General features: G+C 38.4%; 1 protein-coding gene across 1 annotated transcript in view; it reads right to left on the minus strand.

Moving 5' to 3' along the window:
- Positions 1 to 226: 226 nt before the first annotated feature.
- Positions 227 to 25,669, minus strand: part of PARP1 (poly(ADP-ribose) polymerase 2) — a 36,472-nt gene continuing 11,029 nt past the window's right edge. The window contains exons 6-20 of the mRNA XM_010276526.3: positions 16,499 to 16,694; positions 16,258 to 16,416; positions 16,025 to 16,085; positions 15,857 to 15,920; positions 15,521 to 15,769; positions 13,106 to 13,343; positions 12,863 to 12,978; positions 12,699 to 12,775; positions 12,366 to 12,526; positions 3,419 to 3,610; positions 3,190 to 3,298; positions 2,893 to 2,975; positions 1,463 to 1,600; positions 834 to 1,016; positions 227 to 557 (exon numbers count right to left, since the gene is read on the minus strand). Of these exons, the coding sequence (XP_010274828.2) occupies positions 492 to 557; positions 834 to 1,016; positions 1,463 to 1,600; positions 2,893 to 2,975; positions 3,190 to 3,298; positions 3,419 to 3,610; positions 12,366 to 12,526; positions 12,699 to 12,775; positions 12,863 to 12,978; positions 13,106 to 13,343; positions 15,521 to 15,769; positions 15,857 to 15,920; positions 16,025 to 16,085; positions 16,258 to 16,416; positions 16,499 to 16,694 (2,092 nt within the window). The 3' untranslated portion in view covers positions 227 to 491. The remainder of the gene's footprint in view (positions 558 to 833; positions 1,017 to 1,462; positions 1,601 to 2,892; positions 2,976 to 3,189; positions 3,299 to 3,418; positions 3,611 to 12,365; positions 12,527 to 12,698; positions 12,776 to 12,862; positions 12,979 to 13,105; positions 13,344 to 15,520; positions 15,770 to 15,856; positions 15,921 to 16,024; positions 16,086 to 16,257; positions 16,417 to 16,498; positions 16,695 to 25,669) is intronic.

A 25,669-nucleotide genomic window follows, 5' to 3' on the forward strand; every position in this document is an offset into this window, starting at 1 on the left:
GATTACGAGACGAGTCAGCGTGAGACATGAGCCGTGATCCTAACGGAGGCCCACGTTCAGGTGGTAGTTGGATAAAGCGGCCAAGTTTAAAGATTGGATTTGGATATGCTTATCATCCTATTGAATATTTGATTGTTTGGAAACTAATGGGGCCCGCTGAAGTGTGTTCCTGTTCCCTTGCACGAGTGCAATCGTGTTGCCACAATCAGTTGTGAAGAAAAGTGGATCATCTTAACTTGTTTTCTGTTCCTTAATTGCTTCACAAGTTTCACGAAACAGAACTTTGATGGACCTCGTGAAGATCCAAAATGAGATCTCACTCTCACCAAAACCAGGAAAAGACTTGATGGAAGAAAACTAGAAAAGAGGCTACATTTTCTTTACAACCCCAGCCACAAAAAAGAAGACCCAATCTGTTTCTTTATTTACACGACTGCGAGAAAGCCAAATATCATTCCCCTGAAAAGACAACCTTTCAGAAGTGAGGAGCATCACTCACCTTTGTTTCCTTGTCTTTTGTGCTGAAACCTCACCTTCAACAAGAACTGCATCTTGACCTGTCCATAATACCAAAACACTTAACTTAGTGGCAACCCAGACACAAATCTAAGGAAACAGCATAAATCATGCGGGGAACAATTGCAATTATGAATTATCATCCACTGTATAGCCTGGATGAAGTGTTGACCGATCAATTGCCTTCCACCAAGGTATTGATCAACTATCAAGTGTTTCTCCCCTTGCAAACAAGTTGGTTAAGCTTAAAACAACAAATTTTCAGTGCAGGATTAATCAACTAAATTGTTAGTCAGAACCATCAAAAAGGGTCTAACCTGAGCTGTATTATACACAATATACTCGTTGTACATTAGCTCAGAGGATTTGACATTTGATGACACCGGTTTCCCACATGGCACAATCACATCATCTCTCCACTTGGCATACTCTGATTCCTGAGGTTTCTTCATGCCAAGGCCCTTGGTTGAGTGCTTCCCTTTTGGAGGTTTCTCCATGTACTTAAGTGTTAATAGATGAAACAAAAAAGAAAAGTTAGTTAAACTGAAATCAGGAGAAAGCTAACAATTCTGAAGCCAAAAATTAATTGTGGAATAAATCTTGTCCATAATAACAATTAATTTCAGCCTCATATATGCATGATTAGGAGATAATGCACTTAAAACATGTAAACATACTCAGGTGGACCAGGAAAGTTTCCTCGGGGACCACTGTACAGAAATTTCTAACCTCTCATGGAGCCTACCTTACATATCATAAGCCTTTCTTTTTTTTTTTTTTCTTTCTCTTTTGTGTGTGTGTGGGTGGGGGGGGCATGCCCGTCTATGATTTTAAACATCAGGGCAGCATGCATAAGAATGCATACATCTGTTATAGTTATCAAGTGCTAATGTAATAACAATCATATGGATGGATGATGCCAAAGATGATAGGTTGTGAAACTCACCAACGCTTTCTTTAGTTCATAGACCTCACCCAAGGCCACTTCACTAAGAATCATCAGACCCACTGGATTCTTTTTATCCGTGTAGCAATACTGAGCACTCTTACTGACCAGGTCAGCAAAGTAGATTCCTTTGCCAAACTATATTACAAAGATGAACAGATAGTTAGAAATGGTGCACAAATACACATGCATACATACATACCCACATGGTTGCATGTGCATACATTGCACATTTGTTATACCATACACACACACATGCTGTAAGGTTTTAAATTGGTCAAGTACACAGCTTTTGCTTGGCAGATCCAAAGTTCCAAACCATCTATTGGATAGGCAACCCTCTAGTTTGGCCTCATTTCACTTTCCCCTGTTCGTATCAGACTTGTTACCACTTTGTAATTCAAGTTTTCTTCAGACAACATGATCTATTTTCAACTTATTTTGAACATGTGGCATGTTTTCTTAAATCTTAAGTAAAAACTATCCAGTGAATAGACAGAGAGAGGAACAAGTGAGGTTAAAAATATTGCTACTTAGAAGATTCCAGTATCCTTTATAATCTTCTAAACAATTCAATTAGCAAAACTATATATATAGTGGATCTGCAAGTTGGGTCATTTAGTGAGCTTCCCCAAATAACCAAGGAATCTATCCCATACATAATAATGTGCAAAATAAGTTTAACTTTTTACAAGTAAATTTTATATTTAAAAACCAAACTCTGAATAAATAAGGGTCCATTTGGTTCGCAGACAGGATCAGAATCGGAAATCAGAATCATTCCCACGCCTGTTTGGTTCAGTCGGGAATCAGAATCAACTGAAATTTTCCAATTTTGTATTAATCAGTTTATTATTTTATTATTACTTTATTAATATTTATGAATATATAATTATTTTATTAATACTTCACAATATCTTATTATTTAATTATTAATGTTTTACTATTATTTCATGAATTGTTTATTAATATTGTATTTATACTTATTATTATTATTATTATTACTATTATATTTAATAATTAATATCTTTGACAGACTTCTTGAATGGAAATCCCATTCCAACCAAACAAACAGTTGGAATATTATTATTACTATTATTATTATTATTATTATTATTAATTAATATCTTTGACAGACTTCTTGAATGGAAACCCCATTCCGACCAAACAAACAGTTGGAATTGGAATGGGCTATTCCGATTCCAGGCACCTATTCCAGCGAACCAAACAGACCCTAATGTTAGTTGTGAAAACCACCAATACTTGGCCTGGTGTAGCAGATCCTAACTATTCATTGAGCACATGATCCACTGTATAGCTCTTTTGGGGTTTCCATTTTTTCTGGCCCCTTTAGTGAATAGATAGAGAGAGAGAAAGAGAGAGAGAGAGAGAGAGAAAGAAAGAGAGAGAAAGAGAGAAGAGAAGAGAACCATATAGCCAGTAGTTGGAGCTTCTGGAGGTGCTATTCTCAAACCTTGACTGAGGATACCTACGAAGTTTGTCAAGCGCGAACCTGTAGAACACAAACTTTTTACTTTGCTATCCGTCTTGTTCTCTTGCAGATTATCAAAACACTTTCTGGTATTCATATCCATATTCAAGTGGTAGTAAAAGCCAAAGTCCAACCAACTCATGTTTCTATTTTCTAAGCAGAACAATACATGATTTTTTTACTTGCATACCATAAAAGAATTACTCAATCATCTAAAGTAATTAACATAGCTTACCATGCCACAAAAGCATCCTATTTTTAAGTTTTTCTCTGTAAGGTGCAAACTTGTCAAATTCTCCATCTCTTTCAAGTGTAAAAACCTCTTCCAGTTCAAGACTCCAATCCTACAGGTAACAAAATTCAAACTTCAAACAAAAGGAAAAAAGTATAAAGCATAAACTAAAACTATCCAGCAATCAGCAGTAAGAACATGCCATTGTCAAAGAAGCAATAAATAAACCCACCTTGTGCGTGGGTGCATGAGTGGTAAGGAGGTACTTTTCAACCAAACGATAATCTTCACTATCATGAGGCAGTGGAGTAATGTTGCAACGAAGCTTTTTGTACTTCTCATCAAGGGAATCATCATCATCAACATCAAAACCGACTAATCTTGAAGCAATTTCGATATCTTGTAGGGCTTCTAACATTTTCACCTGCAATGGACATACAAGATAGTTATCTTAATTGTTCCTAGTACCAAAATCTCAATAAGAGATAAACCAAATGGTTCAGACAGTTCAAGCTCATCTGCCACATCACCTCTGTTAGAAGCCAACTTATTAAGGGTATTTCTGTCACTACAGTATTTTTTATTAGATGTAGTTGTTCTATCATGTCCTACCATTATATGCCCCATACTCCCATACTTAATCAGGGGCACAATGGTTATTGTCTACATCTTTAGTGATCTATAATAAATATCAGCCAGCTGGGACAGGACAATACTCTCTTCTCCTTCCTCTCTCTCTTTCTCTTATTTTCCCCTACTATTTCCTGTTGGTTTTTGGGTGTAATCACATGGTACCAGAGCACCTAGAAGGCTGTGATCTGGATTAAAGAAGACTGCAATCTCCTTTATCTCTCTCTTCTAATATCTTTTTTTTTTTTTTCTGAAGACAAGGTAAAGGGGCTGCCGCTGCAATCTTCTTCTTCCTTTTTTTGGTTGAGTTGTGAGCTGTCACCAAGGGGGAATCAAAGCAAGACTGATCCAGGTATATATAATCCAACAAAGAGAGCAGCTCAACCAAGGAAGAAGACTTCCCCTCCCAATGCCTCTCCTAAAACCCAGTGTTTTAAAAGTGCAAGGGCCAATTTGTGCTTGAGGCACAAGGCGCAAGGCGAGGCGTGCGCCTTTTTAAGCAAGGCGCAAAAGTACAAAAAAAAGTCAGAAAATTCAAAAAAGTGCCAAAAAAAATTTAAAAAATGCAAAAAAATAAAAAAATATTAAACATAATGTTAATACAAAACTTAAGTTTTAAAATAAATGTTTTAAAAAACCTATTATCTAAAATTAAAATACATAAGCATAACATGTAAAGCGTATTCAAAAGAAAATTTAAAAATAAAAGCAAACATATAAAGCATTTTTTTATAGATCAAACATATAAAGCATTTTCAAGCATGTAAAACCCACAATCTCTTTTTTTCCTTAATTGCATTGCTTCAAGTAGCTAATGTGATGTAAAACATATTACATTCTTGATTCTATGAGTCGCCTTTGTACTACGCCCCTCGAGGCAAGCCCCGAACAAGTCTATAAGAATTTCAGACCCTAACATAGACTTGTTCAAGCTTGCCTCAAGGGGCGTGGTCGGGGTTCGGCGGTAGAGCCTCTGGCCCAGCCGTTAGACTAAAAAAAAAGCAAAAAGTGCAAAATTTTAAAAAGGCCCATGCCTAGGATGAGGCTAAGGCGCATCAGGCGCACCAGGCGCACCAGGCGTGTGCCTTTTGAAAGGGGTGTGCCTAGGACTTGGGCGAGGTGCATACCCCAAAATGTGCCTCGCTTGTGTGCCTAGGAATGCCTAAGGCGCGCCTTCTAAATCACTACTAAAACCAAGGTCCCAAGCCACCCCAATAGGATAAGAAACCCGAAATTTGGAAATAGGTTCCATTTGGTAGGAGAAAAGAGTCAAAGAGCGTACAAGGAAGGAAATCTATTCTTCACCAAGCCATCCTTGAGCCACAAATCTTCCCAAAACAATATTTTATTATTGTTTCCAGCATTATAACTGATATGTGTTAGGAAGATAAGAACTAGGAAGAATGAAATGGATAGATTTCCAAGAAGCAGCAGCAGAAGCTCTTAAGGAGATCTTAGTATCCCAACCATTGCTCATCAGTCCATAAATGCTTACAATAACCTTGTGCCAAAGCCTGTACTGTTCTAGACGCAATCTCAACAACTATTTACCCAAAAGAGCAATGTTTCCATGCACTAAGTTCCCAATTCCAAACCCCCTTAGATCTTTGCTCCTACACACATTCTTCCATTTTATTAAGTGATCTTTCTTAGAATCCCCTGAATCCCATAGAAAATTCATCATTATTTTATGAATTCTTCTAGCAATCATAATCAAAATTTGAAAGGTGGCTAGGAGTGGATTTTATCAAGGTAATCCTTCCTCCGAAAGAAATATAGTTTCTCTTCCACATAGCAAGCTTCTTGGAGAATCTCTCAAGCACTAGCTCCAAAAAATCTTCCGGCCTAGGATTTCCATCCAAAGGTAAACCTAGGTAAGTCATCGAGACATCGACTATTTTCTAGGCTCACATTCTAAGGATCCCCCCAATGGTGTTTGATTCTTCTTCAGATATGTTGATCTCAACTACACAACTCTTCCTCAAGTTAACCTTCAAATTTGAAGTTCTTTCAAAGCTTCTAATGATATCTAGAATGTTTCTAATCTCCTCCTCATATCCCCCTTCACAAATCAACATTATATCATCTACAAATAGTAAATGAGTGACCACACGTTGATATCCAACCGTCGAACCTCTAATCAAATTAAGCCTATCCGCTATGCTTGTCATTCTACTAATAACATACCACCAAGATGAACAAAAGAGGGGAGAAAGAGTCTCTGTCTCAATGTGCTACTTGCTAGGAAAACATCCTTGACTATTCCATTCACCACCACTGAATAGTGACAAGTCCTCGAACATCCTGCTATCCACCTCTCATCAAACCCGAACCTCCCCATGACTTCTAACAAGAAAGGACCAGTCCACCATATCATAGGGCTTTTTTTGGTCAAGCTTGCATACCATCCATTTCTTTTTTTTTTTTTGTTTTGATGAATAGACCATCCATTTCTTTCTACCTCTCCTCTTGTCCTCCATGCATTCATCTGCAATAAGAATTTGATCCACCATTTGTCTTCCTTGCATAACAGCATCTTGAAACTGGGTAATTAATAGAATAACATTTTCCTAATCCTTATGGACAGCACCTTGGCTATGATCTTGTTCAAGCTCCCCACCAGACTAATAGGCCTAAAACCTTTCAGGTGACAAACCCCTTTCTTCTTAGGAATTAAACCAGCAAGAGTCGCATCAGCCCCCACATTTATTCTTCCTCTATCAAAGATTTTTTTTTTTTTTTTGAGAGAAGATAACTGAATTCATTCAGCATTCAAAAAAAAGGAGGGGGATGTACATGAGAGGATGTACAAGCCTTTTAAGCACAACAAAAGCAAAGAGACAGCCCTCTAGGAAGGCAGCATATTGGAGCCATACAAAAAATCCATCTAAAACTGCAGTGTAAATAAGAGGCAAGCTCCCTGATTTCTAACAACAGATGGGATAGCTTCCACGGGTCTAGAATCTGTCCTGAAGCCCAGTTAATAACATTTCTTGAATCACCTTCCGCTACAATGCAGCTGAGCTGCTGTGATTTGGCAATTCTGAGGCCTTCCAAGAGGGACCTTGCCTCTGCATCAGAAGCATCTTCTGCCTTGGCTGAGAGCAGGCCAGTTACTATGTATGTTCTTCCGACTGATACCCTCGAAGATTTTGCTATTCACCACCCAGCTTCCTCTCTTGCCCAAAATCATCTTTAGCCCTTGCCAAGAGTTGATAAACTCTACAACAGAATTAGGGGGAGTCCGGCTGAACTTGCCTCCAGCTGAGGAATCGAGAAAGAACTGCCGAAGATTTCTGGCCACCGCACAATTAAAAAATAGATGACTGATAGATTCACCATCCTTGTAGCACATGAGACAGATAGTAGAAACGATGGCCTTGAAACTTCTTTTGGAGGTTGTCACAAGTATTCAGCTTTGAGCAAGAGGCCTCCCAAATCATGAAAAAAACTCTAGAGGGGACTGTGAGAGCCAAATCTTTTTGCCCAGAAAAGGAGAAGGGAGTGGGTTGGTGGTTAGGTGTCGAAAGAAAGAAGAGGTAGTGAAGGAGCCTTGAGGGGTTAAAGACCAAATAAGCTTGTCTTCAGTGGAGTAAGAGATCAACACTTCCGAGAGTAAGGAGAGTAAGGAGGTGATTTCAGAAAGTTCTGAGTCTCTTAGCTCTCTGTGAAAATTCAGGTTAAAGGAAAGGCCCTCTGAATCTCTTATCAAGGTTACAGAAATGAGAGCATGCTTATCACACACTAGCCTAAAGAGAGAGGGGAAGGCTTCGCAGAAGGGAGTGCTTCCCCACCAAAGGTCTGTCCAGAATTTAATAGTATTTCTGGTAAACCATGCCTCAATATATCCCAATAGTCCTAGTAAAAAGCTACAGTGAAACCATTCAGGAATAGAGATTTTGATATAGAGAACATGGCCTCTCTAATTTCCTCCAACTCAAACCTTATCTTCAGCTGCTCTGGCCGATCTCTACTCAAAGCATTTTCTTTTTATAATTGAAAATGATTTCATTAAATAAGAGGAATAAGATTTTACAAGAATCACTTGGAGAGGCACAAGATGCAGCCTCTCCTAACCGTTACAAGAGATCAGAAATAAAATTACAATGCTGCCCAGGTATGGATCAAAACATCCCACACTAAGTCAGGGATCTCTACTTGACCCTCCACTTCCCAGATATGGATTTACTTGAAGTGATCCACAAAGTTCCACCAGAGAGAGAGAGAGAGAGAATCCAAAAAGGCCCTGACAATCTCCCCATCCCTCATCAGTACTTCCCCATTCACGTCCAACCTAGAAATTGTGTTTTCTCTTCTCCTGCCTAAAGCTAAAGAGTGAAAAAAAAACTTGGTGTTCCCATCTCCTAGCATCCATCTACACCTTGATTTTTGTCTCCAACAAGTTTCCTCATTCCATAAGGCTCCGTTTGGTTTGTGGGATGGGGATGAGAAAAAGAGAATATTCCAAAAATATCCCCTTTTCTCATATTTGTTTTGAGGGAAAGAGGGGGATGGGATGAGAAAAAAGTGGGATGCGATATCCCAAAATCATGGATTCGGGGTCGCACCAAAACAGTGCAACCCCGGTGGGAAAACTCGAGCTACGATCTTTGTCCTCCCTCCCTCCTCCCGTAATGTGGCAGCGACGTCAAAGCACGACCATGCTGTGGGATCGTCGTCGTCAAAGTTAGAAGAGCACGAACCGAAGGCAGCAGCAACGACGAATGAACAAGTTACAGCAGAGTTAGAAGAGCACGACCATACAAGTTACAGTGGCAATCGGGAATAAACAGAGAGGTTGAAACAAGAAGAAGAAGAAGAAGACATGCCCAAGAAATGCAAGGAGCTGCTGCTGCTGATTCGGGGATGTCTAACAGTCCTGAAAACATGAATGCCGGTAATCCTTCGGATTTTCCGGCCATTCGAATGCATGATGGCCGCTTCATCCAATACAACATCTTCGGTAATCTGTTTGAGATCACGTCCAAGTATCGTCCCCCGATAATGCCCATCAAACGAGGCGTTTACGGAATTGTCTAGTGATCACTTTCTCTTCTTTTATTTTTAGCTAACAAGAAAGATGAATTCAATCTTTTGAATTTTTTGATATGGAAAGTAGAAAAGAAAATCCCCCCCCCCCTATCTGTTATTTGTGTAGCTTGTCGGTCTTGACTTTTTTGTCTGAACTGGAGAGAACTTTTAGTCATCTTCTTATTGGCTCTTCCTCTGTTGTGTGATTCTAGCTCGGTAATGAATTCGGAAACCAACGAAATGGTGGCCATCAAGAAGATAGCTAATGCGTTTGATAATCACATGGATGCCAAACGTACACTTCGTGAGATTAAGCTTCTTCGACATTTGGATCACGAGAATGAAGGGGGTAGCCGTTGCCTAACTCGCCTCTGTTCGTCTCAAACGAAGGAGGAAGGTGAATAGTGCCGTCCCCTTTTACATTTTCCCATCTCATCCCATCCCAATAAAACCAAACATTGGAAAGTTAGATCTTTATACTTTCCCTTCCCATCCCATCCCATCTTTTCCCATCCCACCCAAATCTTCCCACAAACCAAATGGAGCCTAAAATCATTTCCAAGTACTTATTTTAACTACGATCTCTCCTCTCATCCAGTATTATTTAAGTGTCTCTAATTTTCTCTACGACCCAACTCCTCAACCTGTCAACATATTCTCACCTTTTTCTCCTCAATTCTACCAAACACTTCTTTATTCCAAGACTTTACTCTCTCCTTCACCTTTTGCATTTTCTTGAAAATTTTGTTACCCCATCTATATTCTTGTACACCCTCTTCCCTCCAATATTTAACCAAGCCATCAAACCCTGGAAACCTTAACCACATATTTCAAACTTGAAGGGTGGCAGACCCACCCCTAATTTCTTCTCCACCAGTCTAATTGGGCAAAAGAACAAAAATAGGCCTAGGTAATGCTCTTGCCATCAACCCTTCCTATTTTTCTTCCCAATTCACAGAAAAAGAAATTGGTCTAATTTAGAGCAAATAGGATTGGCTTGGAAATGTATAAAACATGTGTAAGGCCAGCTATGTTGTATGAAGCAGAATGTCAAGCAGTCAAGAAACAACATATCCAAAAAAAATGACAATGGCAGAATATATATGCTGAGATGGATGAGTAGAAAAACTAGAAAGGATAGGGTTAAAAATGAAGTCATTCGAAAGAACCTAGGAGTAGCTCCAATAGGTTAAAAAATGAGAGAAAGTAGACTAAGGCCATGTTTGGGTCTTTGGGAGTGCTTAAAAATAAGTGCTTATTTGGGTCATTAAGCACTTATTGGTATTTGGGAAATAAGCCTGAAATAAGTGCTTATTTTAAAAATTAGGGCTTATTTTTTAAGCCCAAATTTCCAGTTTTTTTAAGTGCTTATTGTATAAGCACTTATTCAACTTTTTTCTTCCAAAATTATCCCTAGTTGAATTTTAAAATACCACTTATAAAATATCCCTAGTTGAATTTTATAAATGTACTTTTATGAAAGCACTTTTACAAAAGTACTTTTATAAAAATAGTAAAATACTTTTACGAAAGCACCTTTGATAAAGTACTTTTATGAAATCCCTTTTACAAAAGCGCTTTTATGAAAGTACTTTTACAAAAGCACTTTTATAAAACTTTCATAAGTTACAAAAGCGCTTTTATGAAAGTACTTTTACGAAAGCACTTTTGTGAAAGCACTTTTATAGAACTTTCATAAAAGTGCTTTTATAGAAGTGCTTTCATAAAGGTGCTTTCATAAAAGTACTTTCATAAAAGTGCTTTTGTAAAAGTGCTTTCACAAAAGTGCTTTTACAAAAGTGCTTTTGTAAAAGTACTTTCATACAAGTGTTTTTATAGAAGTAATTGAATAAAAGTGCTTTTTCAAGGGCCCCCCTCTTGAAAAAGTTGGATGCCAAATGCAAATAAGTGCTTATTAGAATAAGCACTCCCAAACATGGCCTAAGATGGTTTGGTCACATGCATAGAAGACCACCGACAGAACCTGTAAGAAGAATTGATCTGTTGCAAGTTGAAAGGACTAGAAGAGCTAGGGGTAAACTAAAGAGAACATGCATTGAAATAGTTAGAAATGATTAAGTGCCCATAATTTAACAATAGATATGACATTAAATAGAACAGAATGGCGAAACAGGATTTATGTTATCGACCCATATAGTTGGGATAAGGTTTGGATGATGATGATGATGATGATTAGCTTGGAAATTTAACCAAGCAAAACTAACTTGCAATAAAGGTAATTCTTAAGTCCACCACCTTATTGAATCTTCTCATGCTAGTTGGAATCCTCCAATTGAGATTGTTTGTTTCAATGGAAAACCTAATCACATGGAAGATGGAAGATCCCCCCCAATACACCAAGACCCCTCCTATAAGCCTCTTTTTTTTTCTTTTTTGAGAAAGGTAGTCGATTTATTAAGGCAAAAAAAAATAGAGATAATACATGAGTGGATGTACAAAAAAGGAGTTATAAATCCAAAAGACATAAGGCCACTCAAATCTCAGGAAAACTATTTGCACTACTAAAAAAATCCTCTCCATTCCAGCTTTAGCTAAAGTGTTAGCATTTTGGTTCAACCCGCTAGGAATCCAGCTGTAGACTCAAGAGTAGAAGAAAGTCCGCTGATTTCAAAAAGGAAGTTAGCTAGTCTCTAGGGACCAGTCCCCAGCTTGCTGGCCTAGTCAATCACTATCCTAGGACTAAGGATTAAAATATCAATACACTTGACGCCCAAAGTTGGGTATCAGTGTGTATTGATATGACCGATACTCTTTTTTTTTATTTACAAGTATTAGAGGGATGGGATAGACTATCCCAAAATTTTAAATGACGTAAAATGTTTTGCTGTACCCATGCATACCTGGGTGCACTGATACGAATATAATATGCCCAATATGGAGCGTATCATATTGATATTTTAATCCTTGCCTGGAATCCCCCCCCCCCCAACTAACAAATGGGCAGCCTGCAAGGCCTTGGCAGATCTTAGACCAGTGAGGAGGGCCTTGACTTCACCTTCAGCAGCATCCATAGCAGCAGCAGGCCCACTGAAGGCCTAAATCAGGTTGACATATGAATTCAAGATGACTCCCCCCCCCAACTGACTGATTAGAGGCTTATAGATTTAAAATGCTATTTTCCTTTAGATATGATGATCATCCATGTTTTGATATCAAATCCAAAGTTATTTAGTAAAGAGCATAGCTTTTCTTTTTAATTCATATGCATACTGTTGGGCATATAAAACAAGGAAGCTGACCTAGAATTTAGTTTTTTTTTTCTTTGTCAAATTAGTGCTCCACTGTCACCCAAAGTACCCATCCACAGCTTGATATACCTACAGTAGAGAGGCGGTATAGATAATAAAATATGCAATTTGGCATGATTAGGCTACCATTTGGAATTAGTGGGGCACATAACCACAAGTAGAATATACTATCATCTTCTAAGCCTTGTCTCATCCATAAGCAGCATACATGAGAACATGAAAAAGGCCAACTAAGATGAAATGCTATACCTTTGACTTAAAATCTTCCTCATCTCTAATGACATGTGGATGAATAGAAGGGATTAAAGTAAAAAAGCGATTGCTAGCATCAACAATTAAGCTCTCTCTGACAGAAGGTTCATGGTTACTACCATTTAATAGATTCTGTATCTCTGTCAATGCCTCAAACCCTGCAAAAAAGAAAAAAATAAATAAATCAGTGAAATAAACAATACAAGTTCTATTATGCAGATGCAGTATAATCCAGTTGGATCGAAAACAATGAAGTCAATAAAGTATATTGGGCACGAGCTGCCTGCCGCAACATGTAAGAATGTATAAGATCCATGAAAAGAGACTGACCCTTCTGGATGTTGCTTTTGCTTAGCTTTCCAAGGGGCATTTCAGACATATTTATCTCAAATTCCATCATCGCAGCCCTGCAAAAAGTAATACTAGTCTTTCAAATATGCTGTGTTACAACAAACCACAGGATACCATCAAATGGAAAAGGATCAGTTTATAACCTGTATGTTTCAACATTGAACAGAATCTTCATTAGTTCTACCAATGGAGGGGCAAGTTGGCTGTTGGCACCATTCCAATTTTTCTTTTGTGATACTTGCTTGTTGACACCATAATCCTACAAAATCCCATATTCAAACATAAGTTGTAGACACTAGACAGGCCTCACATAAGGAGATTTCACTTATGTTAACATGAAAAAAAAATGAAAAAGAAAAATGAAAATGAAAGGAAGCCACTAGTACAATGTCTAATGGGTAGAATCTGCCTGGTTGCTTCTGAAAATTATGTTTCTGTTCCCAGGCTTCCCAGGGATTCCCAGTCTTCTCCAGAAATAAACGTTTGAATTCTTGGGTTGCATCTGACTTTGACATCTCTTCTAGTTTGCTTCCACCAATTTTATCATTACCAACTCTCCCCCACTTACGGAACACATAGAACCCTGACCCTTTGTCCTCTTGGATAATTTGAAGGATGTAGTAACTTCATGAAGCACAAATAAAGTGATCAGAACGCAATAATAAAATAAACCAGCTAACCAGTAAGTTCAAACACTATAAATCACTTATTGCAAGAATAAAATCAACTCATCAAATTGGTTTCCTTCCAAAGTATTCGTACTAATGAAATTGTTCTACATTTCTTTCACTATCAAAAGAAAAGTTGTTCTATTCTCCTACTATGGAGTGTTTTTCTAAGGAATTCTACTATGGAGTTTATGGGGAAAAAGAACTTTCAGATATCATTTGTTGCTGCTCTTCAGATAAAGTAAAATAGCTAGTAAAGTTGGTCCTTATTTTCCATATTGAAACCTCGTAGCACCATTATAATAGTTTCATAGGCTGTGCTTGTTTGCGGTGTAAAACGTCACTGCCGGTTCGGTTTTGTCGGTATTTGGATGGAAATGAGGTTTACATCGCAAATCGATGTAAAATGTCACTTATAGTGAGGTTTTACATTGATTATCGATGTAGATTTTACATCGATAATCACCTTTTTCGATGCTCACTTTTTCAACAGTTTAGAAAATTTCAAACGGTTCGGTGTGAAACTCTATCGATGGAGTTTTACTTTTACATCAATGAGGTTTACACCACAAACAAACACAGCATAGTACATCTACTGGAACATAATTTTGTTCATTTGACAGAAGAAGTTCAGAATGTTAGACTTAGCTTTCCAACCATGACATTGGCACATTCAACCCAACTCAGCCTTGCCCCAACTATATGGAGGGCTGCATGAATCCTTTCCACCATTATACTAGTGCCATATCCATTGTTAAATTATGGGCCTTTAAATCATTCCTTACTACTTCAAAACATGTCCTTTTTGGTCAGCCCCAACTCTTCTAGACCCTTCAACTTGTAACAGATCACTTCTTCTCACAGGTGATGTAGATGGTCTTCTCTGCATGTGACTAAACCACCTTGGTCTACTTTCCTTGATTTCCTCTTACTCCAAGACTTTTTGATGCATCTAACATGATTTAAATCTCTAATTTTTCTTTTTCTCATCTTTACATGTTTATAAATTTCATTTTCTCCCTCTTTAGTTCCCAGTTTATTATGAAGTTCATTATATGCCTAAAATTAGCTTTTTTTTGGTAGAAAAAAATGCTCATTTTAGGTCTAAAATTAGCTTCAATCACTTTCTTTTTGACTTACTTTCTCCTTTTTTTATATTTTTCCAATTTTTCTACATTTTCTCTTTTGTCAATCTTTGTAATGTATCTGTTTTCTTTGATTATATTTTTTTATGAATTTTCTTTTATTATATTTTACACCTCCTTATTCCACCACCAATTTTCTTTAGTGCCTTGCCCTTTTTCTTTGAATTCTCCTCAACTTTTTTATCAATAACCAGCAATTTTATTAATAATAATAATGGTACAAATATACGAGCACCCTTTAGAGACATTAGGATTCTTATCTCTTCTTTTAACTTTTATTCTTATCCCTAGCTTGGTTAAAGCATCAACCCATACTATTCACTTCCCTTTTTATCCATTGAAGCCCCACATCCATTCCTCTAGTCAGCCATTTAAATTTCTTTAGTTCATTTCAGTAAGACTACAGAGCAGCCTCAAAATCCTGCAACCACCCAATCACCAATCTTGAATCCCCTTCAATTATTAACTTGGTAAAATCCATCATCCTTGCCCTTTGTACTTCTTTTACAACTGTTATAATCTCCACCCTTAAGGAGTCCCCTATGCCAATTGGACCCGAGAACAGTGCTACTATACGGCCTTCCTCATTTCAGAAAAGTGAAAACACCTATTCCTAGAACTTCTTCTGCTATCTATTTCATACAGTTAGTCATTTCAAGCCACATATCATTAATCTTTTCATCTAAATGTCATCGTCCTTTTACTATTAGCTTGTCGATATATTATACTAGTTTTTTTCCTTTTAGACTCACCAACCTAGTTCTCAAGCACTAATTTTCTTCTTTCCTTCTATTACATTTTTAATGTGCACATTTACCACCATTAATGTATACTCTATTATTAAGAAACTTAATCAATTAGATGTGCAACTTAAAAAAAAAAAAGAAAAAAAAAAGTTGTAGTAGAAACAGTCAAAACAATTTCAATGCATGAAGTAAAAACAATAGCTATATTCCTCCATACATATGTATCAACATATCAACTCTACCTGTTAATGCCAGTTGACAGGTCAGACATATTCAAGGTTGTATTATAAATGCTTTTCCCATCCTCAAGAATGTGACCTGAATCTTGCAGACCAGAGACTTCATGAACTGCACTCCGCCCTTTGACCTTCACAGTAACCATGCTTGAAGAACCAACTGTTTCAATTTTATATTGTTCAAATGGAAGTTTTTTCTGCCTTTTAATACATTCAACCAGATAATCCTCCCTAACAATGGGTATTTTCATCCTCCTGCAAAGAAGATAACCACTTTCTCATGATAAATCCATTTAGCAAAATAGACACAGAGAGAGGGAGAATCATACATCACAACTTTACCTTGCTTTTCTAATCTCAGGATCCTGATCATCCATCTCCCCACTCAAAACCAAGCAGTTACTGTCTACAATATAGAACACAAAATATGTATATCCATCCATATCAATTCAGTATTGTTAGAAAACAAATGAGTATTTGAAGTCTTATTCCAGTAAACAGGACCAACACCTTTCTTGATCTTAGCATGAAAGACTGCACCTGATCCCTCTATTTTCCTCTTCCACTCTTCCTGCTCATTTCCTTATATTAGATGAAATAAAGCCCAAAACTCCAGAGAAATAAGATATTATCATATAGACCAAATGCATGTTTTCTAACAGAGTTTTAAACTCACAAAATTTGAAAAGGAAGGAGTGGACAAATATTAGCACAAATTACAAATCATATTCATAGTTTCATACCATGGATTCCGTAGATAGCCCTACTATTGCAACTTTCAAATCTTCCAATCTTTCTCCCTTGGACTGCTGAGACAGGCCAATAGCAGCTTGACTAGATTTGTTAGAAGATGGTGGGGGCAAAACACGAACAGGTTTCTTTGCTTTTTGTGATTTGAACCACTGCATTCAGTCATCATTCAACTTCATTTACAATATTATAGCCACAAAACTATGTAATTTAGAGCTTCTGAACATTTCATACCTTGCAAAGATACTCATTACTGGTTTCCTCAGGGATTTTCCACTTTCCCTTTTGACGTTCAGGTTCAGTAGTTGAGTAAGAACATTTGCTCCATGCTGACAGATACCCATGGCAACGATATTCACCTCCAGAGTAATGTAAAGAACCAGAGCAGATGGGGCAGCTAGCTAGTGCTCCAAATAGCATTCCATCAGCACTAAACAATAAATACAGGAGGGAATACATGTAAGATCCAAAGACAAAATAAGAAAGTGATCCACAATTAAAAGTCAGAGTAAAACCAAACAGACAATTGACAACAGTCAACAACCCATGCAATTGTTTGCACAAACATCATCTAAAATTGACCGTCATGAATACCAATGAACTGTACTAATGGTTAAAAATAAGAATAATTTAAAGTACATATCAGATAAAACATGAAATGACACTTAATATACAACAAATAAAAATTATTTATTACACATAAAACAATGATAGAAATGCTATGCTTGGCTAAAATTACATAGCACAAATGGTCTCTGACTCAAATTGACCATCATGAATACCAATGAACTGTACTAATGGTTAAAAATAAGAATAATTTAAAGTACATATCAGATAAAACATAAAATGGCACTTAATATACAACAAATAAAAATTATTTATTACACATAAAACAATGATAGAAATGCTATGCTTGGCTAAAATTACACAGCACAAATGGTCTCTGACTCTCTGGGTATAGATGGCTCTACTCGTGGTGAAATAGATGAAAAACAGGGGACCTTGAAGAACAGCGGTGCTTGCTAGAAAACATCCAGCATATATTCCTGAGTTTTGAAAGTGACCAAATCAGTATTTAGCAAGAGAAACAAAGGAGGATCATTAAGGAAGATGAGCTAGAATCATGTGACTCTGCCTCCTTCAGACAATAGAATTGGACAGAGTAAAAAAGTAGGGAAGGCAAGAAGGTGGATGAGGGGGATGGGTGGGGGAGGCAGGGTAAAAGCAAATAATCAGCTATCAGGGGAAAAGGAAAAACAAGTGAAGCAAATTTGTTGCCTCTAATTCTGATGTTATTGTTTATTAATTTAGTATAGACAACCAGGTTGGGTTGAAGCCCATCTTTTAGTTGTAGTCACTGTGTAATGCTCAAGATAGAAGGCAAGGTTGATGGGTAGACTTGCTTTGAAATCCCACAAAGTAGGCTCTGAATTTAGAGGGAAATCTAGAGTTCCAGAGCTAGACCTACTTTCTCAATAGACTAAATATAAGCTGGGTGTTTCCGAGATCAGTAATGGAACTATGGAAGCCCTTCAATGCTGGCAGGGACAGAATCAGACTTCTCAAGGCATCTTGGTACTTAATCCCTGCATCCACCCTCTGGTGCATTTGGATGGAGAGAAACAACAGGATCTTCAACAGCAAACTTCTCAATTGGATGAAATCTGCTAAAGTCATTTCTTGGGCAAATTCTGCTACTTCTCATGCTGTTTAACTTACTGCACTTGGTATACTTTTGCTGTCTGAAATTGCCTATACTTTGTACAGCAACTCAAATCATGTTTGGTTCAATTCTCATTCTTTCTCATTTTTACCCAAGATGAAATTCTAAAATGGACAAGAATGAGTAAAAATGGGCAGAATGAGAAAATATTGCTATGAACCAAATGCTTCTTCCTAAAATATGTTTTTTTTTTTTTTTCAAATTGACAAGTGCCCTATGTTGCTCATTTTCATTCCTCAAAAAACTCTTCCCATGGGCATAAACCGCCGCCTAATTTTCCAAAACCATCAACATAGATATTTACTAATGAATAGCCGGTAGTCAATGTCCATTGGTGTAAGTTTCCATAGCAATATACCAATAAACATCTGTGGCAATGGTTTTGTAGATCTAAACCATTGTTGGCAGAGATTTTCTTTAAAGAATGAAAATTAGCAAAATGGGGCATGATTATTTTTCATGCTACAGGTTGTCTCAATTTTTATACTAGGGGTTGATTTTTCATTCAGAAAAGAATTAGGCCCCTGGCAAGAATTTTGTAACCAAATGCTCTAATGTTATTCATTCTTGCCCAAATTGGGCAAGAATTAAAAGAATGAGGCCTAGAGCAATGAACCAAACATGGCCTCGTATAAGGGTTGTTCCCTCTTTTTTGATTAATTAATACAAATTTACCTTACATTTTCTTGAAAAAAAAACAAAAAAAGAAATCGTGTGTTTCTCAAACAGTGATTTCAAGAGAGAAAAAGGGCAGCTATAGAGAAGAACAAAATCAACCCATTCAGTTCTGCTGTTCTGGACAGATTTACATGTATAAATAGAAATCTTCAAAGCTTTAACTGAAATAGAAATTTGGCGATTTCTAAAGCTGCAAGTGACTCCTGATTAGAGATCCTAAGAATAGAAGCTCAGAAAATAATAACTCAGAAAAATAGTAGTTGACTACAAATTTGGAAACTATCTGTTAAGTTGACTGTTTTTATGTATTGTTGGTTCGGCTGATAAGTGTACATGTTAGTTAGTATTGGGTTTTAAGCTGTTAGGTATTGGGCCTTTGTTATTGGGTCTAACTCTGTTTAGTGTTTTAAGAAGTCTGGGTGTCCCATCACTAATCAGGGGCATTCCAGACATTTCATGTAACACTGTATTGTAATCTACTATAAATAATAATACTGTCGACTGGGTTACTCAGTTCGACATTCTCAGCACTTGTTTGCCTTCACCTCTCTTCTACTACTTCAGCTACAACCTTTCAGCAAACATGGTATCAGAGCATTGAGCGATCTTCTGGTTACAGCCGACGCCAACTCTTCTCTCTTTTTTTTTATCCTGGTTGCTGCGGAGAAACCTGATTAGTGATGGGAAGACCCAGAAGTTGATGTCCTACTAGACTGCTTCTAGAAGTTAGTAGCCGAATGGCTACTAAGAGAGGTCTGTATAGGACAGACCTAGGTTGAGGACTGATTTCAGCAGTCCTAGTATTGGTCGTAGGGCTAAGCACTCTCTACTGTAGCAGAAGTCGAAGCCCAAGAGAAGTCTGCATAGTGCAGTGGTGGAGGGCTCTCAGTTTCAGGTCAGTTACTAGCTCACAGAATTCTTCTTGCTGCTGTAACCGGTCCACTTCAGAACTGTGACCACTTCGGCTAGTCTAAAATACTCTCTACGGTAGCAGAAGTCGAAGCCCAAGAGAAGTCTGCATAGTGCAGTGGTGGAGGGCTCTCAGTTTCAGGTCGGTTACTAGCTCACAGAATTCTTCTTGCTGCTGTAACTGGTCCACTTCAGAACTGTGACCACTTCGGCTAGTCTAAAATAGTGTGTTATCTACACAAAGTCTGCAACCAAGATGTCTTCAATATCCGGAGAGGTCTCTTCTAGGGATAACAGACCTGGTGGGAGGCCTTCAAATCTGGAGAACCCGAATCTGCATAGCTTGCAGATTACAAGTGTGTTGCTGGATGAATACAACTTCAGGGAGTGGTCCGTTTCTACAATGCTTTTTATTACTTCCCGTGAACTCACAGGTTATTTAGATGAGAAGAAGAAGGAACCGAAGTTGGCAGTGTGGAGTATGTAGTGTGGCGCAAGGAGAATGCCACAATTATGTCCTGGTTGCTTGCTTCTATGACTCCACGAGTTGCCAGGACTGTTCAACACTTTCCCACAGCAGCTAAGATTTGGGAAAAAGTGTCAAAAACCTATGGACAGAAGAAAAACAATGCTAGAATTTACAGGTTGAACCAAGACATTGCTGCTTTAAGGCAAGGGGATATGACAGTTGCAACATATTTTGCAACTCTAGAAAGACTGTGGGAAGAACTTGATCATCACTTGATTCTGGATTGGGAGAATGCCAGGGACAAGGAGAGACATGATAAGCAGATTGAAGAGAGCAGAGCCTTTAAGTTCTTGGCTGGCCTGGACCCAGTGTATGAGGGCATAAGGTCACAAATTCTTGGAAGAGATGAAATGCCCGATTTACATCATGTTTATTATCTGGTAAGGAATGAAGAGGTCAGGAGAAAGGAGATGCAAGTTGACACTCAAATGCAACCAGCTGAACAATCTGTAGAACATTCAGCCATGATTTCTACAAATCAAAAGGGGAACAGATATCCAGACAAAAGGCATCTTAAGTGCACTAATTGTGGAGGTGAAAGACATGTAAAAGAAAAGTGTTGGGTCCTGTATCCTCACCTGAAGCCAGCTGCATTGAGAAAAGACAAGAAGCAACAGAAGGGTCAAGTGGCAAGTGGGAACCTTGTCACTAGTAACAATGGTGATAGCTCACAGAGTATACCAACAGTGGCTTCTTCTTCCAATGGGCAGGTTGCTAATTCCTCCGGAGCCGGTACCTTGGGCTTCACTACTGGTGAGGTAGAGGTCCTTAGCCGGGCTTTAGCCCGTCTAAGGAGTAACTCTTTTGCTTCCACCTCTCTTGCCAGATCAGGTATAGTCTCTGCCTTTAGTGCAACTAGTCCTATTGATTCTACTTCTTAGGTTATTGATTCCGATGCAACTGACCACATGACACATATGTCCTCCTTATTCTCTTCATATCACTTGTTGTCTGGTCAGGATAAGATGAGAGTTGTTGACGGGTCTTTCTCCACCATCTCTGGCAAAGGGGTGGTTGACCTAAGCAAGGACCTCTCTCTTAAATCAATTCTGCATGTTGCTTGCCTTACCTCAAATCTTTTGTCTGTCTCAAAACTTACCAAAAATTTGAACTGTAGCATAACCTTTTTTCCTTCTCATTGTGTCTTTTAGGACAGATTGACGAGGAGAATGATTGGGAGTGGTCATGAGTATGGAGGCCTCTACTATTTTGATGCAGACATCGGTTCAGCCTTACAAGCATCTGCTGCTAGTGGTCCGGAGAATGTGGAGTCAATAGCTAGGTTGCATCTGCGGCATGCTAGGCTAGGTCATTTACCTTTTTCTTCATTGGAAGTGTTGTTTCCCGAATTGTTTAAAGGCATTCCAAGTCAGAGTTTAGTCTGTGAAGTATGTCAACTATCAAAACAATGTAGAATTGTTTATCCAGTTTCCAGTAATGAAATTCAATCTCCTTTTGATTTGGTTCATTCTGATGTTTGGGGCCTTTCACCTATTGTTTCTATTGATGGCTTTCGTTACTTTATCAGTTTTATTGACCACTACTCTCGATGCACATGGATCTATCTGTTAAAAGGATGAGATGAAGTTCCACGGATAGCCATGGCATTTTGCAAAATGATTGAAACACAATTTGACAAGACGATTAAGCAATTCCGGTCAGATAATGCTGCTGAATATTTTGAAAAATCCTTGAACTTGTTCATGGAAGATGCTGGCATGCTACATCAATCATCTTGTGCTAATACCCCTCAACAGAATGGGGTTGCTGAGCGCAAGAATAGACATCTATTGGAGACAGCTCGAGCCTTACTATTCCAGCACAAGGTTCCCAAGCACTACTGGTCTTAAGCAGTACTTACTGCATCATATATGAAAAATCGAATGCCATCTAAGGTGTTGGGTATCAAAACCCCTTTCTCTGTTCTGTGTCCTACCCTTCCAGACTTTCCTCTTCCTCCTAGGGTCTCTGGTTGTGTATGTTTTATACATGTAAAGGATCCAAAGAAGACCAAGCTGGATCCTAGGGCTACAAAAGGAATTTTTTTGGGGTACTCTCCTACACAAAAGGGTTACAAGTGTTATGATCCTGTCACCAAGAGAAAGTATGTCACCAGAGATGTGGTCTTTTTTGAGTCTCAACCCTACTTTCAGCCTTCCCAGAATCCTCTTCAGGGGGAGACTAGTGGGATGGAAGAGGATTCTTATTCTCCCTTCTTTTTTGTTCCTCTATCTGCCTCAGGCCTTCCACCCTCTCCTTCTCCTCCTAGTTGTGGCATCCCGGGTGAACCTAGTGAGGCTCCCACAGTGTCTGCTACCTCTCCTAATATTGCAGATGTTCCTGAGGGCTTTAGTAGGCAACAGAAAGATATAAGAATCACCTACAACATAAGGAAAAAGGGCCCTCAAACTCATGACAGCAACCAGTTGGACTTGGATCAATCTGTCTCCGCAATCCAAGGTAATCCCAACACACATACTTCTGATTTGGATCTTTCTATTGCTCTTCGTAAGTCTATCCGTTCTTGTACTACTCGGCACCCCATTGCTGATTTTGTTTCTTACTCACATTTATCTCCATCCTATCACTCCTTTGTGTCTGCTCTTTCCTCTGTACATGTTCCTTCTAGGTACTCAGAGGTTGTGTCTGACCCAAGGTGGAAAGAAGCTATGAATGAAGAGATGAAAGCTTTAATGAAAGCAAGGACTTGGGAATTAGTAGATCTGCCAGAAGGGAATAGCACTGGCGGGTGCAAGTGGGTGTTCACTGTAAAGCATAGGGAGGATGGGTCCATTGAAAGGTACAAGGCCTGGCTTGTGGCAAAGGGGTTTACTCAAAAAGAAGAGATTGACTATAAAAAAACCTTTGCTCCAGTAGCGAAGCTCAACACAATTCGGGTTTTACTGTCATTAGTAGCAAATTTTTCATGGGAACTCCATCAGCTGGATGTGAAGAATGCCTTCCTAAATGGTGATCTTCATGAAGAGGTATTTATGGACCCTCCACCAGATTACGACTTTGATAGAAAAGTGTGTAAACTGAGGAAAGCATTATATGGCATAAAGTAGTCTCCTCGTGCATGGTTTGAGAGGCTTTGTGGGGCCATGAAGAAAGTGGGGTACACTCAGAGTGGTGCAGACCATACCTTATTCATAAGGAGACAGGATAGCAAACTTACAACACTCATTGTTTATGTGGATGATATGGTGATTACTGGGAATGACCTGGAAGAGATCAAAAGACTAAAGGAGTTTTTAGCTTTTGAAATTGAGATCAAAGACTTAGGCCATTTGAGATACTTTCTTGGGATTGAAGTTGCTAGGTCAAGAGAGGGGATCTATATATGTCAGCGGAAGTATGTACTTGACCTCCTAGAAGAGACAGGCATGATGGGGTGTAGACCAGCAGATACTCCAATAGAGTGGTGCAGACCATACCTTATTCATAAGGAGACAGGATAGCAAACTTACAGCACTCATTGTTTATGTGGATGATATGGTGATTACTGGGAATGACCTGGAAGAGATCAAAAGACTAAAGGAGTTTTTAGCTTTTGAAATTGAGATCAAAGACTTGGGCCATTTGAGATACTTTCTTGGGATTGAAGTTGCTAGGTCAAGAAAGGGGATCTATATATGTCAGCGGAAGTATGTACTTGACCTCCTAGAAGAGACAGGCATGATAGGGTGTAGACCAGCAGATACTCCAATAGAACAGAATCATGGTCTACAGGAATCAGTAGGGGAGGACTACTATGATAAAGAGAGATACCAAAAATTGCTAGGGAAACTGATATATCTATCTCTCACCCGACCAGATATTGCTTATGTTGTGCATGTTGTCAGTCAGTTCATGCACTCTCCAAAGATCCCTCATATGAGAGCAGTTGAAAGGATTCTCAAGTACTTGAAGACTTGCCCAGGAAAGGGAATTCTATTCAGAAAACAAAATAAAATTGAAATTAAAGCTTATACTGATGCAGATTGGACCGGCTCTGCTGGGGACAGAAAATCAACTTCAGGATATTGTACATTTGTTGGAGGGAACCTGGTTACATGGCAGAGTAAGAAGCTGAATGTGGTTGCTAGATCAAGTGCGAAGGCTGAATATCGAGCTATGGCTCATGGTGTTGCTAAACTTCAGTGGCTTAGGACCCTTCTTGGTGAGCTTGGCATAAAAGCTGAGGGTCCTCTCAGGCTGTACTGTGACAACAAGGCTGCCATCAACATTGCAAATAACCCAGTACAACATGACAGGACGAAACATATTGAGATTGATCGACTTTTTGTTAGAGAGAGAATAGTCTCGGGAGACTTCTGCATTCCTTATACTCCATCCAAGATGCAAATTGCAGATGTGCTGACTAAAAGGGTTGGCTGCAACAAAATTCTTGGACCTTCTTGGCAAGCTAAACATGACTGACATCCATGCTTAGCTTGAGGGGGAGTGTTAAGTTGACTATTTTTATGTATTGTTGGTTCGGCTGATAAATGTACATGTTAGTTAGTATTGGGTTTTAACCTATTAGGTATTGGGACTTTGTTATTGGGCCCAAGTCTGTTTAGTGTTTTAAGCAGTATGGGTGTCCCATCACTAATCAGAGGGGCATTCCAGACATTTCATGTAACACTGTATTGTAATCTACTATAAATAATAGTATTGTCGACTAGGTTACTCAGTTCGACATTCTCAGCACTTGTTTGCCTTCACCTCTCTTCTACTACTTCAGCTACAACCTTTCAATAAACACTATCTATGTTACCTGGATACAGCAAGGATATGATTAGATTCAGTACCAAAAATGAAATTATATATGGCACCCTTGTGCAGGTATCTGGGTATCATAGAAAACTACTAACTATAGACTGTCTAAACAAAAAAAAGACACTCCCCAAAGAAAACATGAAAGTAGAAACTATAAATTCAGACACTGTTGTCAGCTTCCAAATCTGCATGCAATCAATGGTTCCTCCTTCTCTAATATGTTCTAGCAACTTTGGGATGCTCAAACCTCTCCAGAAATTTATTTGATGTATCCTCTAGTGTTGTAGAAGGCTGAACTAACTACATCATGTTGGCTTTCCCCTTTGCTAATCCATTTCCTCATGTACACCTTGTATAATTTGTTCTTTTTTATTGTTTTGTTCTTTCAGACTCAGCTTGGGAAGAGTGCAAATACAATGTTTAGAAATACTGTATACAAGGTTTTGTACTGAACGTATTTGTATTTGCACTCTTCCCAAAGTCAGCCTTAAGAAAATCTTCCTACTGACTAAAAGGATCCTTTTGAGCTTAAAACCATTCTTTCACATGCTAAATTAATTTAGTATATTGGCATAGAATATTAGCTATAAATATTGGGTTATCCAATGCAGTTTGATTTCATTAATAAAAGAGCAGCTCACTGTTCATGAGAGATCATGGCCTGTCAAGAAACCATATGGAAAGCTTTACATGCATTCATACTTTAAAAAATGTCTTAACAGCCAACTGGACTGATTAGTAACTGTTTGAATTTTGGAATACTACTTGACCTAATTAGGTGAACCTCCAAACTGTTACCACA

Source organism: Nelumbo nucifera, chromosome 1, assembly GCF_055504915.1.
Source record: "Nelumbo nucifera cultivar China Antique chromosome 1, China Antique-T2T, whole genome shotgun sequence".
NCBI classification, from domain to species: Eukaryota; Viridiplantae; Streptophyta; class Magnoliopsida; order Proteales; family Nelumbonaceae; genus Nelumbo; species Nelumbo nucifera.